Here is a 15,423-nt window from a genome sequence, read left to right as displayed (position 1 = left end):
AATATTTCTTATATTGGGAATGATAAAAAGTTCTGTAACAGAATTTTTGTTAAGAGCAATGTAGGTTAGGATATGAATTTAAAGATTATATAAAATGCAAGACACTGATCATATAAGTTACACCTTAGTATGATTTCTGTACTCTGTTACCTGTTCATGGATTTTTAGGAATGGAATATTTTTTTCCCCATTAAAGACATTTCAGGCTTAAATTTCAAACTTACAGGGACAAATGTAAAAACCATATTTTGGAATCAGAAGTTGGCTTTGCCCTTTAAAAAAAAAAAGTATGTTTGACCTTGAACAAGGTAGGGAAGGGCATTAGGTGTGCTGCCCTCTAGCAGTTGAAAAATTCGAGAATAACTTAAGGACTTGGCCCTCGATATACAGGGTTTCTCTGTATCCACAATTCCACATTCACAGATTCAACCAACTGCAGATCATATAATGCTCTAATATTTACTATTTTTGAAAAATGAACCCACGCAGTTAAAACCTGTGATGTTGGAGAATACAGTAAATTGATTTTGCAGAAAACTATTTGTAAGCTTCAAACTGCTGAATTTGTCCGCCAGGCTGAATTTAAGAGTTTTATGCAAAAATCTGATTTTCTTTTGATTATTACCTGGTTCTTCTTTTTTTAAATAATTTTTTTTTTTCAAAAATTTCAAAGCCACAGAAAAGTTTAATGACAGTATAATGAATACCAAATATCTCTCAGACACTATTCAAAGAAACCTAATACTATTTTAAAGTCCCATTCCTCTCATACATTCCTACTTTTATTCCATAACTGAATCTTGCTAGTTGGTTGTTTTCAGAGCAGTAGATCTGAAGCATCCAAATTAATTCATCACCTGTTATTTTCTTTGTTAACATAACTATTTGGGGATTGGCACCTTCAAGATCTTCATTGTCTCATACTTTTAAAGACAGTAATACTTAGTAAGTCAAATATGTCTTTGATCCCTTGAAGGATAGAATTTCCTGAAGACTTACCTCTAGACTGTAGCCAAAGACAGGAATTTTTTGTTCTGAAATGGCTCTAAAATTTTACTTTTTTCAAGCTGAAATTGGGACATAACATAAAATTAAACATTGCACAGTTAACAATTCAGGGGCCCTTAGTGCCTTCACAACCACCACCTCTGTGCAACCACCAGCTTTGTTTAGTTCCAAACATTTTACAGAATGAAGCAGGGCAAAGGCTAATAGAGTTCTGCCAAGAGAATGCACTAGTCATAGCAAAGACCCTCTTTCAACAACACAAGAGAAGACTCTACACATGGACGTCACCAGACAGTCAACACCGAAATCAGATTGATTATATTCTTTGCAGCCAAAGATGGAGAAGCTCTATACAGTCAGCAAAAATAAGACCAGGAGCTGACTGTGGCTCAGATCATGAACTCCTTATTGCCAAATTCAGACTGAAATTGAAGAAAGTAGGGAAAACCACTAGACCATTCAGGTATGACCTAAATCAAATCCCTTATGATTATACAGTGGAAGTGAGAAATAGATTTAAGGGACTAGATCTGATAGACAGAGTGCCTGATGAACTATGGACGGAGGTTCGTGACATTGTACAGGAGACAGGGATCAAGACCATCCTCATGGAAAAGAAATGCAAAAAAGCAAAATGGCTATCTGAGGAGGCCTTACAAATAGCTGTGAAAAGAAGAGAAGCAAAAAGCAAAGGAGAAAAGGAAATATATACACATTTGAATGCAGAGAATAGCAAGGAGAGATAAGAAAGCCTTGTCAGTGCAAAGAAATAGAGGAAAAGAATAGAATGGGAAATACTAGGGATCTCTTCAAGAACATTAGAGATAGCAAGGTAACATTTCATGCAAAGATGGGCTCAATAAAGGACAGAAATGGTATGGACCTAACAGAAGCAGAAGATTTTAAGAGGTGGCAAGAATACACAGAAGAACTGTACAAAAAAGATCTTCATGACCCAGATAATCACGATGATGTGATCACTCACCTAGAACCAGACATCCTCAAATGTGAAGTCAAGTGGGCCTTAGGAAGCATCACTACGAACAAAGCTGGTGGAGGTGATGGAATTCCAGTGGAGCTATTTCAAATCCTGAAAGATGATGCTGTGAAAGTGCTGCACTCAATATGTCAGAACATTTGGAAAACTCAGCAGTGGCCAGAGGACTGGAAAAGATCCATTTTCATTCCAGTCCCTAAGAAAGGCAATATCAAAGAATGCTCAAAATACCACACAATTGTACTCATCTCACAGACTAGCAAAGTAATGCTAAAAATTCTCCAGGCCAGGCTTCAACAATATGTGAACCGTGAACTTCCAGATGTTCAAGGTGGTTTTAGAAAAGGCAAAGGAACCAGAGATCAAATTGCCAACATCTGCTGGATTATTGAAAAAGCAAGAGTTCCAGGTAACATCTATTTCTGCTTTATTGACTATGCCAAAGCCTTTGCCTGTGTGGATCACAACAAACTGTGGAAAATTCTGAAAGAAATGGGACTACCAGACCACCTGACTTGCCTCTTGAGATATCTGTATGCAGGTCAGGAAACAACAGTTAGAACTGGACATAGAACAACAGACTGGTTCCAAAGAGGAAAAGGAGTACGTCAAGGCAGTATATTGTCATCCTGCTTATTAACTTATATGCAGAGTACATCATGAGAAACTCTGGGCTGGTTGAAGCACAAGCTGAAATCTAGATTGCCGGGAGAAATACCAGTAACCTCAGATATGCAGATGACACCACCCTTATGGCAGAAAGTGAAGAACTGAGGAGCCTCTTGATGAAAGTGAAAGGGGAGAGTGAAAAAGTTGGCTTAAAGCTCAACATTCAGGAAACAAAAATCATTGCATCCGGTCCCATTACTTCATGGCAAGTAGATGCAGAAACAGTGGAAACAGTGGCAGACCTTATTTTCTTAGGCTCCAAAATCACTGCAGATGGTGACTGCAGCCATAAAATAAAAAGATGCATACTCCTTGGAAGAAAAGTTATGACCAACCTAGATAGCATATTCAAAAGCAGAGACATTACTTTGCCAACAAAGGTCCGTCTAGTCAAGGCTATGGTTTTTCCAGTAGTCATGTATGGATGTGAGAGTTGGACTGTGAAGAAAGCTGAGTGCCAAAGAATTGATGCTTTTGAACTGTGGTGTTGGAGAAGACTCTTGAGAATCCCTTGGACTGCAAGGAGATCCAACCAGTCCATCCTAAAGGAGATCAGTCCTGGGTGTTCATTGGAAGGACTGATGCTGAAGCTGAAACTCCAATACTTTGGCCATCTGATGTGAAGAGCTGACTTACTTGAAAAAACCCTGATGCTGGGAAAGATTGAAGTTGAGAGAAGGGGACAAGAGAGGATGAGATGGTTGGATGGCATCACTGACTCAGTGGACATGAGTTTGAGTTATCTCTGGAGTTGGTGATGGACAGGGAGGCCTGGCGTGCTGCACTCCATGGGGTCGCAAAGAGTCGGACACGACTGAGCAACTGAACTGAACTGAAACTTTTTACTACCCGAAGAGGAAATCCAGGCCCGTTATAAGTGTGCATGCTTGTGTCCGACTCTGCGATCTTATGGACTGGAGCCTGGTGCCCTCCTCCAGGGGATCTTTCCTACCCAGAGAGCGAACCTGCATCTTTTATGTCACCTGCATTGGTAGGTGGGTTTTTTACCAATAGCACCACCTCGGAAGCCCCATTAAGCAATGTTCCCTTCCTTCTCCCCTTCCCTGCAAATTTTCTTTTTAATGTGATTTTCTTTTTCTCTATTTTAAGACATTTTTAAAATACAGAGACATATGGAGAATATTTGTACTTCTGTTATTTAGAATTGATCAGTATTAACATTTTTAATTTTCACTTGAAAACAAAGTTCAGCATTTTTTAAAAACTGGCATTCCAAACAAGGCTTGAGTACCCCTTGACCCCTATCTCCAGTCCTTTTCTCTTTTTCCCAGCCCTTCGGCAGTGTTTCTAGTAAATCTGGTCTATATCCTTTAAGTTCTTCTCATTTACCTCTTTATCTCAGAAAAAATGTGGAGCTGCTTTATTAATTTTATTTGCATGATATTTTGTACATATGCTGCTTGCTTTTTCTATTATTTATTTATGCTGATATATAAAAATCATCCATTTTTTATTGCTTTATTGTATTCTTCCACATGAATCAACCATATTAATGTATCCATTTCACCTAGTGATTGATTTTAGGGTATTATTTTTTTCCATTACAATCATGCCACAGTGAAGATCTTCCTTTATACATGTCTAATGATGTGATCTTTTCTTTAGGGTTCATATCTAGAAGTGAATCAGATGTGTATTTTTACTCCACTAGGATTTGCCAGAATGCTCTCTGAAGTGGCTGTACCAAGTTTACATTCCCTTGTATTCCATATCTTGCCAGCATTTGCTGTTACATTTTTTAATTATTGCCAGTCTTTTGGATGGAGAAGGCAGTGGCACCCCACTCCAGTACTCTTGCCTGGAAAATCCCATGGATGGAGGAGCCTGGTGGGTGGGCTGCAGTCCATGGAGTCCGACACGACTGAGTGACTTCACTTTGAGTTTTCACTTTCATGCATTGGAGAAGGAAATGGCAACCCACTCCAGTGTTCTTGCCTGGAGAATCCTAGGGACAGGGGAGCCTGGTGGGCTGCCGTCTATGGGGTCACACAGGGTCGGACACGACTGAAGCGACTTAGGAGCTTAGCAGCGGCAGTCTAATGGATACAATGGTATTGTTTTGATTTGCATTTCCTAATGTTTGTCTTCACATATTTGTCATTCAGGTGTTTTAATCTGTGACTTTTCATACTTTGCCCATTTTTTATCTGGGTATTATTTTTTTCTTGCTGATTTTAGATTTTTGCATATGCCTTCAAATTAATCCTTCATTGGTTACACATATTGCACATATTTGCTTTTCTTTTTGGTCCTTTTAGCAAACAAAAATTCTCAACTTTGATGTACAGCATATACTTTCTGTGTATTTTCTTCTATAGACTATAAATAGTTGTGTTTGTTAAACATAACTTGATCTTTTTAAATGGAGATTTATGTTAATTTTGTTTAATTTTTAATGTGGGAAACTTGCCTTAAAAAGACTTTGTTCTTTTCTGAGCCTCTGCTGTTAGTTTCAGTGTATTTACTGATCCTATTATCACAGAAAACATAATTTACTCTTTTTATGAATTTTAAAGCATTCTGAACCAGAAGTTTCAAATAAAAATATGGTTGTAACTAAATTCTGCCATGTGACAAAAGCTGAAACATTAAGTACATAAGTACAAAGGTATCTATAGATTCTAGTACATAAAAGTATCCTTGCCCCCTTGTAGTCCAGCAATCCAGACCTTACACGCTCTTTAAAATATCAAAGCTGTATTTCCTTTCTTTATAAAATACTAAATCAAGATCTGTTTTCTCTGTGGGCCACATCTGTCAACATACACGTCTCATCAGACTGGTCCCTATTTCTTGTATGTGGAGCTATATGTATCTGAGCCTTCTTTCCAGGAGTGTTTTTTCAAGGATAAGCATTAATGTGACAGCTAAATACTCAAAAGTGTAATTCTTGGCTTTTTGTCAAGTGTTGTTATATTGTCAGTATCAAGTTTTGTATCCAGTAGTACTTACATGTGAGTACCAGCCTTCATTTAACTTTTTAAGATGGCACTCAGGAAACCTTGTCTTTTTCTTGAGTTCACTAGTGACATACACGTATACTCTAGTGAGAACTGATCCAAAAAAACAGTTTACACCATTATTTTTCTGTTTCATACTGTTTTAAGATAAATTTATTTGTGAAACTGACTCCAATCTTTTGGAGAGACAGAGCTGTTTCAACAAAACTGTTGAGAGAGACAGCATTAAATGATCTAACTATATGATAGTAGGAATCCTGCTAAGAGAAATATACTGACATTTGGTCCCTAGGGCATCCAAATTTTAAATCACAGTCAGTCTAGAAGCTAGGATAGGTCTTTTACTTTCTGAGCACAGCTACTTTATTTGAAATGAAAGCATGAGATTAAAAATAATTTTCTCTCCAATGTTTAGGTTGGTCACAGCAGATGTAGCTTTTTACACTGGAAATCTTCAAGCCTTAAAAGGCCTTCAAGATTTGGACCTAAATATGGCCGAGATCTGGGAACAGAAAAGGTGATGACATACTAGAAAACTGGGTAGTTCATCTGACCAGGGGATGTGTGTTTATGATGGAAATATGGACGCCTGTGACTCAAGAACTGAATCTGGAGCCCACAGTGAACCGGGATTGGGGAAGGGGAAAAGGAGTGTGTCAGTGTTGGGAAACTGGGATTCAATGGGATCTACAAGGAATGCCATTTGTGTGCTTCCTTCAGTGAGGAGTAACTGATCAGGTGTCTATAACATTTTTCATTCTCTCTGGAAACAGACTCAGGTTTCTTTGGACCAAATCCAAAAGAACACATAGCTGTAACACAGCTGTAGTTGACTAGAATGCTCTGTATACTTTATATTAAAAGATGCTTTGCATTTCTTCCAGTGCAATGAAATTCATATGGTGTCCCACTTTATTTAATGATGGTACAATTTAAAATATTAAAATCTTACTCAACCTCTGTAGAAAGTTTTCTCTATGAAAGTAAAGCTGTTTGAAAAATTATTTTTTTACAGATCTTTCTATAAAAAATAAACATCTTTTGATTGCTTGGATTTAGGAATTCAGTTTTTGTTTTAGTGACCAATGTTTCAGGCTTTGTGTGTTGCAAATTTAATCTTTTTATCACCGCTGTATGTCAACTGCATTAAGCCTTCCAGAATAGTCTAAATACTTGAAAGGCTGATCACAAGTAATAATTAAAGAGTAAGATTTTGGTGTTTATTTATGCAACTATTAATTTAAATACTTATCAGATGTGGTATATGAAAGCCTGCAGTTTAACAGCTGTATTTTTATAAAAGTATCTATGAAGGGTTGGGGTGTTTATTTCCTTTTTATTTTTAGGGGCAAGAATACATTTTCATCTCTTCTGCCTAATTTTGAGTTCTCGTTTTAACATTTAGATAACGTTGAAGTATGCCCCCTGCCTTGGGTTCTTGTTTGTAAGTTACTTTCCGTGTGTATATGAACAAAGACCAGGGATAGATAGAACTTTTAAAATATAGGCTGCTGTGTTCGGGCCAGAAATATAAGGTGATGAGTAAATTATTTAAATTAAAGACTTTTATAATACCTACCTTCAAAATTAGAATTAAATGAAAGTGCCTGTGCCTCACTTCACACCAGGAATCTTGCCTAACCCTGTCAGAGTGCCTAACCTTGTGGTGATTATGTACAATGAAATAGTCTTACTTTGTGCTCTTTGGTTTCCTAAAAGGAAAGCCTGTTTTCTTTCCTTTATCCTTATTACAGAGGTATGTCATTGGTTCTTAAACTGTCTGTCTAAAATAAAGCTATAAAAAATTATCAGACTTTAAAAGACAACTTTTTTTAATAGTATACAGTAAATTTTAAAGAAAATAAGCAGCTTACTCAAAAACAAGCATGGAAGAACTGAAAAATGTAATTGATTCTTAGAGAAAAGCTAAAATTCAAACTACCAGCAGAGCTGGATTTGGAAGGTTATTCAAGAACATTTTCAGTGACAACAAAGCAGCTTCAAGAAATGAAGCTTCAAGGAAAGGGAACTTTTAAAAGTTATACCCTCACCCTGCTATACTAGAGAACAAGGATGTGAAAGAAATGTACTACCTCTGCCCACCCCACCCCCTTCAGCTGGGAAAGAAATACCACTTTGTTTCAGTAAATGGAGAGTCTGTGGAAAGCATGGCAGGCATCCCAGTTTCAGAACTAGATGAAAGATATACCTTCAAGTTTAATTCCTATGGAAATAATGATGTGGTTAATTCTCAGAAATGTAAAAACTGGATTTGTTAGGCCATTGAGTACTTAAATATTCCAGGAGCAAATCTTGCAATTGATAGAGTAAATCTTTCAACTGTTCGAAAAGAGTAAACCAAAATTTTTCTTCAGCATTTCATAAAGTTAGCATTGAAAAGTATGAGTGTACACATGTATTGCTTCACAGCTTTATTTTTGAAATCACAAGCAGTTCAAAATGACCATCACTGAGGCCTCTGTTAAAAGATTTTCCAGCAGAGCTGCCCCAGTTTTAAGATTAAACAATATTGCACTTTCAGATGAATTAACTTTCAGGATCTTCTTCCAAAAAGAAAAGTATTGCTTCCATCTGTGCTTTTCTTAGACTAAAAGCATACTGCAGAAAACTCTACTTTAAAAATTAACACTGCCGGGTACAGTAACAGAGAACAGTACCTGCCTATTTTATAATCTTAGAGGAACTTTTCATTGTAAGAAACTGTTTAGCCCATAATGAGTATAAAGTGTGTACAGTATTTTTCATTTCAGTGGTCCAAGATACGCAGGTTCCCAGATACAATCTTGTTCTCTAATACTGCTCCAGGTGGGATGTCAATTCGGTCACCGTGATTTGCGATGATGATAACCGTTCCCTAAGTGACAGAAAAAACGAGTAATTGGAACGGCAAGCTGAAATGCAGTTGATTTTCATACAGTTATCAAGTTTATGTAGAACTTCACTTACAATGGAGTAAGCGTATTTATAAACGGTATGAAATATGAAAAACAAATGACCTGTTAAGGAAAACTGTAATGTGTCCTGTCACAACCTGGCAGTAGTTCTGGTACCATCTCTGATAAGGAGGCAAGGAATCTAGGAGTGGGAAGTGGACCAGTGCCACAGCACGACTGGCCCTTTCAAAGAACTACTTGCAAGGCCACCAGCATTACTACCTTCAGAAACTACACGGTGCTTGGTTTTTACCACATACAGGTTTGTTTTTTTTTTTAAAGAACAGTTTAATAATTCATATTTCATTTCTTAAGTGAAACTGTTTAGATAAGGCAGTATCAGCAATAATTATATATAAATATATATATCTTTTTGTTTTTTCAAGATCTTTAAGTCACTTTAATAAGAACACATGAAATCTAGGTATGGAATTTTAAAAGAATACTTGATTAGGAAAAAACTGTTGTATCTTTGGTTCTGAACTTGAATATTCATACCCATAGTCCTTCCTATTTCTTATACTAGGCTGGAATGATACTCAAAGTACCCAAGCACTGTAGTTATGTGAACGAACATCTTCATACTGATGACATTTTACTTTAACAGGAATAGATTATAATCAGTATAAATGGAGTTGTTATTTTTTCTACTTTCAAATAGTCATCTTTAGTGAATGCTAATTTATCAGTGATTCGATTTTAAAGACTGTCATATTTCAATAAAATAGTACCAATTCAATTATTTAAGTGTTTGCTTTCCATCTGAATGCTATGTTCCACAAAATTCCTATACAGAACAATTATGATTATATTTTAACTGTGTTGTATGTCTATGGATGACAGTATTAATACTAAATATTGTAGTAAGCTATTTCATTTTGAAAATGCATATCTTATAAGCAATCTGGTACAGAGTAAGAAGTATTCCTTAAAATAAAGGTAAATTTAGGACAAGAGGATGAAACCTGTCTTATAAAACTATAAGAACTATAATTTTCATCATAACACACCTTTAATGAAACATTCTTGCCAAATGTCACATCTCCTGAAACTGTGAGGTGATCCAGTTCAAGCATATCTGGTATACTTTCAAATCTTCTTAGATAATCCTGAACCTGAAAGAAAAATGGAAACATAAAAATTGTTTCAAAAATGGGTTAACAGAAAAACAGGGATTAAAGTAACAAGGTAGTTTACTTGAACTGTAAAACATTCTGTTTATGGCCAAGCTCAGGCCTTTTATGGGAAGAACCCTGTTTATTAAGGACTCACCATGTGAGGAGTGAGAGTTTATATCCTGTGTAGGAGAGACCAGGAGGTAAACTTTGTCCCCACAATCAAGTGTTTACACTACAGCTGAGTAGATGAGACATTAAAATAGTAGTAAGTAAAAAATAACCACCATGCTAAGAGCCAGGTAAGTGGTTCACATAACCTGGAGTTAGTTGGAAAAGAGATCATCATGGTTTGAAGCAAGCTAGACTGGAGCTGGGCTTTATGACATGGGTAAGATTAAGAAGAAATGGAATACAGTTCTGGAAGAACAACAACACAAAGTATCAAGATCAATATCTTTGCCTCTTACTTCCTTAGATTTACTGGCACTAGAAATTGTCCTGTATGGCCTTGTTTCCTATTTTGCTGAGAAACAGAAGCAACAGGAAAATTTACACTGGCCTTTACCACTACCACCCATTTGCTCTGGAGTTACCTGTCTCTCCTAGTTCTGGGGTCAGACTATTTCTATTCCAACTTAAGACTAACCCTTCTTATGGTTACTGCCCAAAGATACTGTGAAGCAATGCTCCTTTCTCCCTCTTCAGTGTTCCTTCCCTCTTGATTCTATCAATTCCCGTCAATGTGTGAAAATGAAGTCGTTCAGTCGTGTCCGACTCTTTGCAACCCCACGGGCTGTAGCCTACAGGCTTCTCCATCCATGGGATTTTCCAGGCAAGAGTACTAGAGTGGGCTGCCATTATAGAACATGCTATAAATTCTCCCAACTTAAAAACAGAACTAAAACCTTATATCCCTTTCTACCTATAGATTCATTTTTACGTTTTTCTTTAAGGCAAAACTCTTGAATAAATTTTCTCATTCAGTATCTTCAATTTCTCTTCTATTCTCTCTTAAATCCATGCCAGTCAGGCTCCAGAACCTCTATACTGTTACAGCAAATTGTGAGTTCTCACTCATCTTGCTTGAGTTGGCCAGAGCACTTGACTACAAATGATCCGTTCCTCTCTCGTGAAACATTTTCTTCATTTGGCTTTCAGGCCACACACAGTCATGGTTTTCTACCCAGTTCTTCATCTGCATCTCTGCAGTCACCTTTACTGCTTCCTCCACCATATCCACATCCTCTAGCCTTGGCATTCCTCAGGGCTCAGTTCTTGACTCCCTACCCTGCCATTAACTGCCTCAGTGATCCTTATGGTTTTAAATACCCAGTTATAAACTGACAACTCTCAAATTTACCTTGTTTCTAGATTTTTCTTCTGACCTCCAGACTCATATATTCAGTTTCTCCATTTGAAGGTCCAAGTACACTATCTCTAAAATTTAACTGTCCATTATGCTCCCCCTAAACCTGCTCTATCCAAGCCTTCCACACCCTCAGTAAAAGACAACTCCACATTTCCAGTCACACAGGCCAAAAACCTTAGAGCCATCCGTACTCTTCTCTTTCACGCTCCTACCTAGTAAATCCTGTAGGTACAACTTACAAAATATTTCATAATGTTAACGTTTTTCACTATTTCCCCTGCAGCCACCCTGCTCCAAGCCAGAATTCCAGTGACAGCCTATTCCCTGGTCTCCCTGATTCTACCCCTGCTCACCAGATTGGTCACTTCACTGCTCTGTTGCATTCTCCAATGGCTTCTCACCCCCGAGAAGAAAAAAGCCACACTCCCAATACTCAATTACAAGGTTCTACACAATTTGGCCTGTTAGTCTTACACTTGGTGACCCAAGTGAGCACCCCCGTTGCTCACTTGCTCACTGTGCTCTAGGAACTCGAAAACATGTTCTTCCTCAGAGCAACTAGCCATTGCCCTCTCAACTCCTGTTCTCAAACTGAGACAGCCTAAAGTTCTTATCTCTTGCAGGGTATGGAAGAGGCTAGAAAGAGTAGGAGGGAAGGAAGGGAAGATGAGGTTAGGTGGAAATGGTTAGTAATTCCATCTCAGGATCTGGGAAGACGGCAGGTCCATGTAGCACCATGATTTTCCCAGCCCGAGCAGGCAGATGAGGGAGGCACCAAAGACAGGGAGACTTCTAAAATGCATGATGCTGTCCTGGAAATTCCAACCCGGCCACAGGACCCAGAACCACAGCCCAGGAATGTGTAAGCACAGGGCACATATCCGAACCAGGTGACACTAAGCCACAAGCAGGACTCGAATAGACTTGGATGGTATAGGCTACACAAAGTCTAACCCTGTCACTTCATTAGCCTCATAGCATTTTATGTGATTAGATTTTTTTGGATTCCACTTAACACATCAGGGTCAGGTTTTGCTATACTTGCTGTTCCTCTTGCCTAGAATGCTTTTTGCCCCAGATACCTGCAGATAAACCTCTCAGGCCACCAAGTGTAAAACGTCACCACCACCACACCCACACGTTCCCTACTCCTTTATTTAGCATTTACCACCTCTTGGAATATTATACCTCTGACTTACTTGCTTCTTACCCCACTAGAATATCCAGGAAGGCTAAGATTTTAGTCTGTTTTATTTACTGCTAAATACCTAGAACACTGCCTTGCACATGGCAGTGGCTCAATAAATTTTGTTAAACCAGAATTAACATCCTCTCACTGATGAAAGCAGTAATGGTCTTAGACAAGACATAAGATTTAATATCTTAAAATGGAAACATTCTTTACTGCTCTATATAGCAAGCAGTTAAAAAGTGAGTTACATCTTCATCTTCTATGGTTGATTTTCTTTAAAAGACATCAGAGTTGGAGGAATATAATAGATTAGCAGCAAAGACTGTAATTAGACTCCCAATTCACGTGTGTATCCTTTCTAATTACACATTAAGAAATACAAATTCACATGTATATCATATTTATAATTACATACCTTTGTGAAAGAACTGCCTAATTTAACCAAGGGCACTGTAGGAAATTCCCGCTTTTCACTCATTGTCAAAGATCCTGCATTAAGGCTGTAGAGGTTTGACATCACAAGCAAGAGATCTGATGTGGTTTTGACAGGCAGAAAACGGCTTCTAGGAACATTAATACCTAGAGAGTTCTCAAAACTTTTAATGGCAGCCCCTACTGCAGTTTCTAACTGAATAACATTCAGGCCTCCATCCAAAGTCTGTAAGAAAGGGAACAGGAGAAAGAAACAGGTTTTAGTAACTTGGTTCCATATGGGCTATTTGGGGAGTGGTTTCAGAGATCTACTGAAGATCCAATTTTGAGAGCGGATATCTCTGAAGCACTGATAGATGCTTATACATGTGTGATCTTTTTCAGCATCATAACTCTCTTGTTCAGTAACATTTCCATTTTACAATAAAGAGCTGAAGGTTCAGAAAACCCATGCAGATGCCTGTGGCCAAGAGGCCTCTAAGTACCAGAGCATCAAGACTGAGGCAGATCCTCTACTTTGGGCCCAGTGCTCTGGCCGCTACCACAGCTCAGGGTTGAGTAAGGACACCGTGGACTGCTTGGCAAACTAAGGGATGGGTGTCGACTCTGAAAGAGAGGGCCAGGAACGGAAGAAACTAACTAGGCCAAAAGGAGTGGCCCATGGACTAGATGGGCCAGAGGCAGTGGACAGTGAGTCTGTGTGTGGTGTGCTGTGACTGGAACCAGGGGGCCCTTTGGCTTACCTTTGGATTTACAATGATTTCCATGTCAATAGCATTCTGCTCCTGCAGTCTTTTAACTGCAGCAAGAGAGATCCATAGGTTGTTTGTGTTAAATATTTTGAATTTTGATACAGATTTGAACTCATCAACATGCGCTTTTGGCACTTGAGCAATTTCCACCAGTCTCAGTTTGCCTTCATACTGAGTGAGTGTCCCACCCTAGAGAGGCAGAGAAGAGTGAGTGCTTCCACATTGCTCCCAATTATAACCATGCCACACTGTTTACAGTCTATGAATGATACAGAAAAGTCACTGATGACAAAACCCCCCAGAAACAAAAGGCAATGGCAGTGATTCGATCTGGGATACAACGTAACACATGTATGAAAGTAGAACCAAAGAAAATAATTCAGGGTGTCAGTTGTCTTATAATCCCTCTTGTCCATTATAAAAGTCCTGGGGGTACCTCAGCGTTCTCCTCACTTTCCAAACATTTGCTCCAGAAACAGACATTCCTCTTATTCTCAAACCACCGCCCATCACCAAATGACCAATCCTGCCACCTCAGACCCAGCTCTGACTACCTCTGGGATAAGGGGAGTAAAGTCAAGACAGAGGCACAAGTGGAAGAGAAGAGACTTCAGAGTGGCCTCAGCCTAGAGGCTGTGAGGTGCAGGAAAAGGGGAATGTTCACTCATGTGTGAGGGGGACATTTGCAAGAGAAATAGAACCCAGCCCAAGGACCAGCCATGGTATCACACACTGCCCACTTTTCTTACTCCCTGAGGCTAAGTGGAAAACCTTGTGTACTATTCGATCAAGGCCAAATATCATCACTAAACATGCAAAATGAAAAAAACTAACTTTTGCTTTGTATAAAACTGCTCTTTTTGGTTTGTAACAAAAGTATTACAGTGATAAAATACACACAGAGAGAAATACATACTGTAGACATAGAAGTAAATTTTAATTAAAAGAACAATTAAAAACACTTAAGCATCCAGCTAGAAGAATATTAATGGTTGGAACAAACACAGTGTTTGCACATATGTTTCAGATAATCCTATAAATATGTGTGCAATTGTTTTTTAGTTAAAATTGCCCATGTAGATTGTTTGAAAAAGAAAAGTGATTTTACTACTATTAAATCTGGATGTATATCACACACTTATATCAGATAGAACTTAGGGTACTCTAGAACACTATCCCACTCTAGCTTACAGTGATGTTATCAAGTTTCTAAGCTTAGAAACTTTTCAATAAAGAATTACAACTATGAAATGTGAAGATGTAAATCCCCAAACTGCTTTCTCTCAGTATTTACCTTTACATCCGCACGGGTTTTATTTGTGACTTCCATGACAAATTCACAAGGTTTTCCATTGGGTGGGTTCATGAGATGATTAAGAATATAAAGATCCACTGTGGCACCCAGATTATCTATGTTGGACACAAAAATATACTCTTTGCCTTCTCCTATAAAGGTGTCGAGCAAACCAGAGTTGTAGAAACTGGCATAAATATCTCCATGACCCGGAGGATACCACGCTTCTGTATTTTCCCCTGAGTATGATACATTCTTTGCTACAGGCAGTAACGATTCTTTATTAATCCTTGGGTACCTTAAGAAAACAAAATTTCTTTTTCAGTATAAACTCTGTAGAGTATTCCAGATCTTTGAGTAAAACAATGCATGTAAAGTTAAATAAAATTTCCCTCCTTTTCAATCCATCATAGTAATTTAATCACAAGTGAATCTATTTAAGAAAATCTCTCATTATTTGTGTTGACCAAAAAACCAGCTTCCTATATAGTGATATCTGCTGCAAAAAAAAAAACTATTTCATGGTTATTCAGATGGGAAGACACCCCATATTTTTAAGATATTCATATGTTTTATGACTCCTCAAAAGGAAAGACATATTAAGTAAATTTTCTCAAACTTATTTGGTGGTGGGGTCACTCTTTTCCTTGAAAAAAA

General features: G+C 38.0%; 2 protein-coding genes across 6 annotated transcripts in view; one reads left to right on the top strand and one right to left on the bottom strand.

Moving 5' to 3' along the window:
• VPS54 (VPS54, GARP complex subunit) overlaps positions 1-7,469 on the top strand; it is a 102,611-nt gene extending 95,142 nt beyond the window's left edge. For 2 of the 3 annotated variants that reach the window (XM_027555622.1, XM_027555621.1), the window contains exon 23: positions 6,071-7,469. In XM_027555622.1, coding sequence (XP_027411423.1) covers positions 6,071-6,176 — 106 coding nt within the window. In that variant the 3' untranslated portion in view covers positions 6,177-7,469. The remainder of the gene's footprint in view (positions 1-6,070) is intronic. The other variant, XM_027555620.1, reaches the window with a different exon arrangement.
• A 601-nt stretch (positions 7,470-8,070) lies between these two features.
• Positions 8,071-15,423, bottom strand: part of UGP2 (UDP-glucose pyrophosphorylase 2) — a 57,287-nt gene continuing 49,934 nt past the window's right edge. For 2 of the 3 annotated variants that reach the window (XM_027555626.1, XM_027555624.1), the window contains exons 6-10: positions 14,767-15,064; positions 13,464-13,661; positions 12,704-12,946; positions 9,620-9,724; positions 8,073-8,530 (exon numbers count right to left, since the gene is read on the bottom strand). In XM_027555626.1, the coding sequence (XP_027411427.1) occupies positions 8,423-8,530; positions 9,620-9,724; positions 12,704-12,946; positions 13,464-13,661; positions 14,767-15,064 (952 nt within the window). In that variant the 3' untranslated portion in view covers positions 8,073-8,422. Of the gene's footprint in view, positions 8,531-9,619; positions 9,725-12,703; positions 12,947-13,463; positions 13,662-14,766; positions 15,065-15,423 lie in introns of all 3 variants that reach the window. The other variant, XM_027555625.1, reaches the window with a different exon arrangement.

Source organism: Bos indicus x Bos taurus, chromosome 11, assembly GCF_003369695.1.
Source record: "Bos indicus x Bos taurus breed Angus x Brahman F1 hybrid chromosome 11, Bos_hybrid_MaternalHap_v2.0, whole genome shotgun sequence".
Taxonomy (NCBI): domain Eukaryota; kingdom Metazoa; phylum Chordata; class Mammalia; order Artiodactyla; family Bovidae; genus Bos; species Bos indicus x Bos taurus.
The sequence above is the reverse complement of the archived record's forward strand: the minus strand, read 5'-3'. Positions and strand labels throughout refer to the sequence as shown.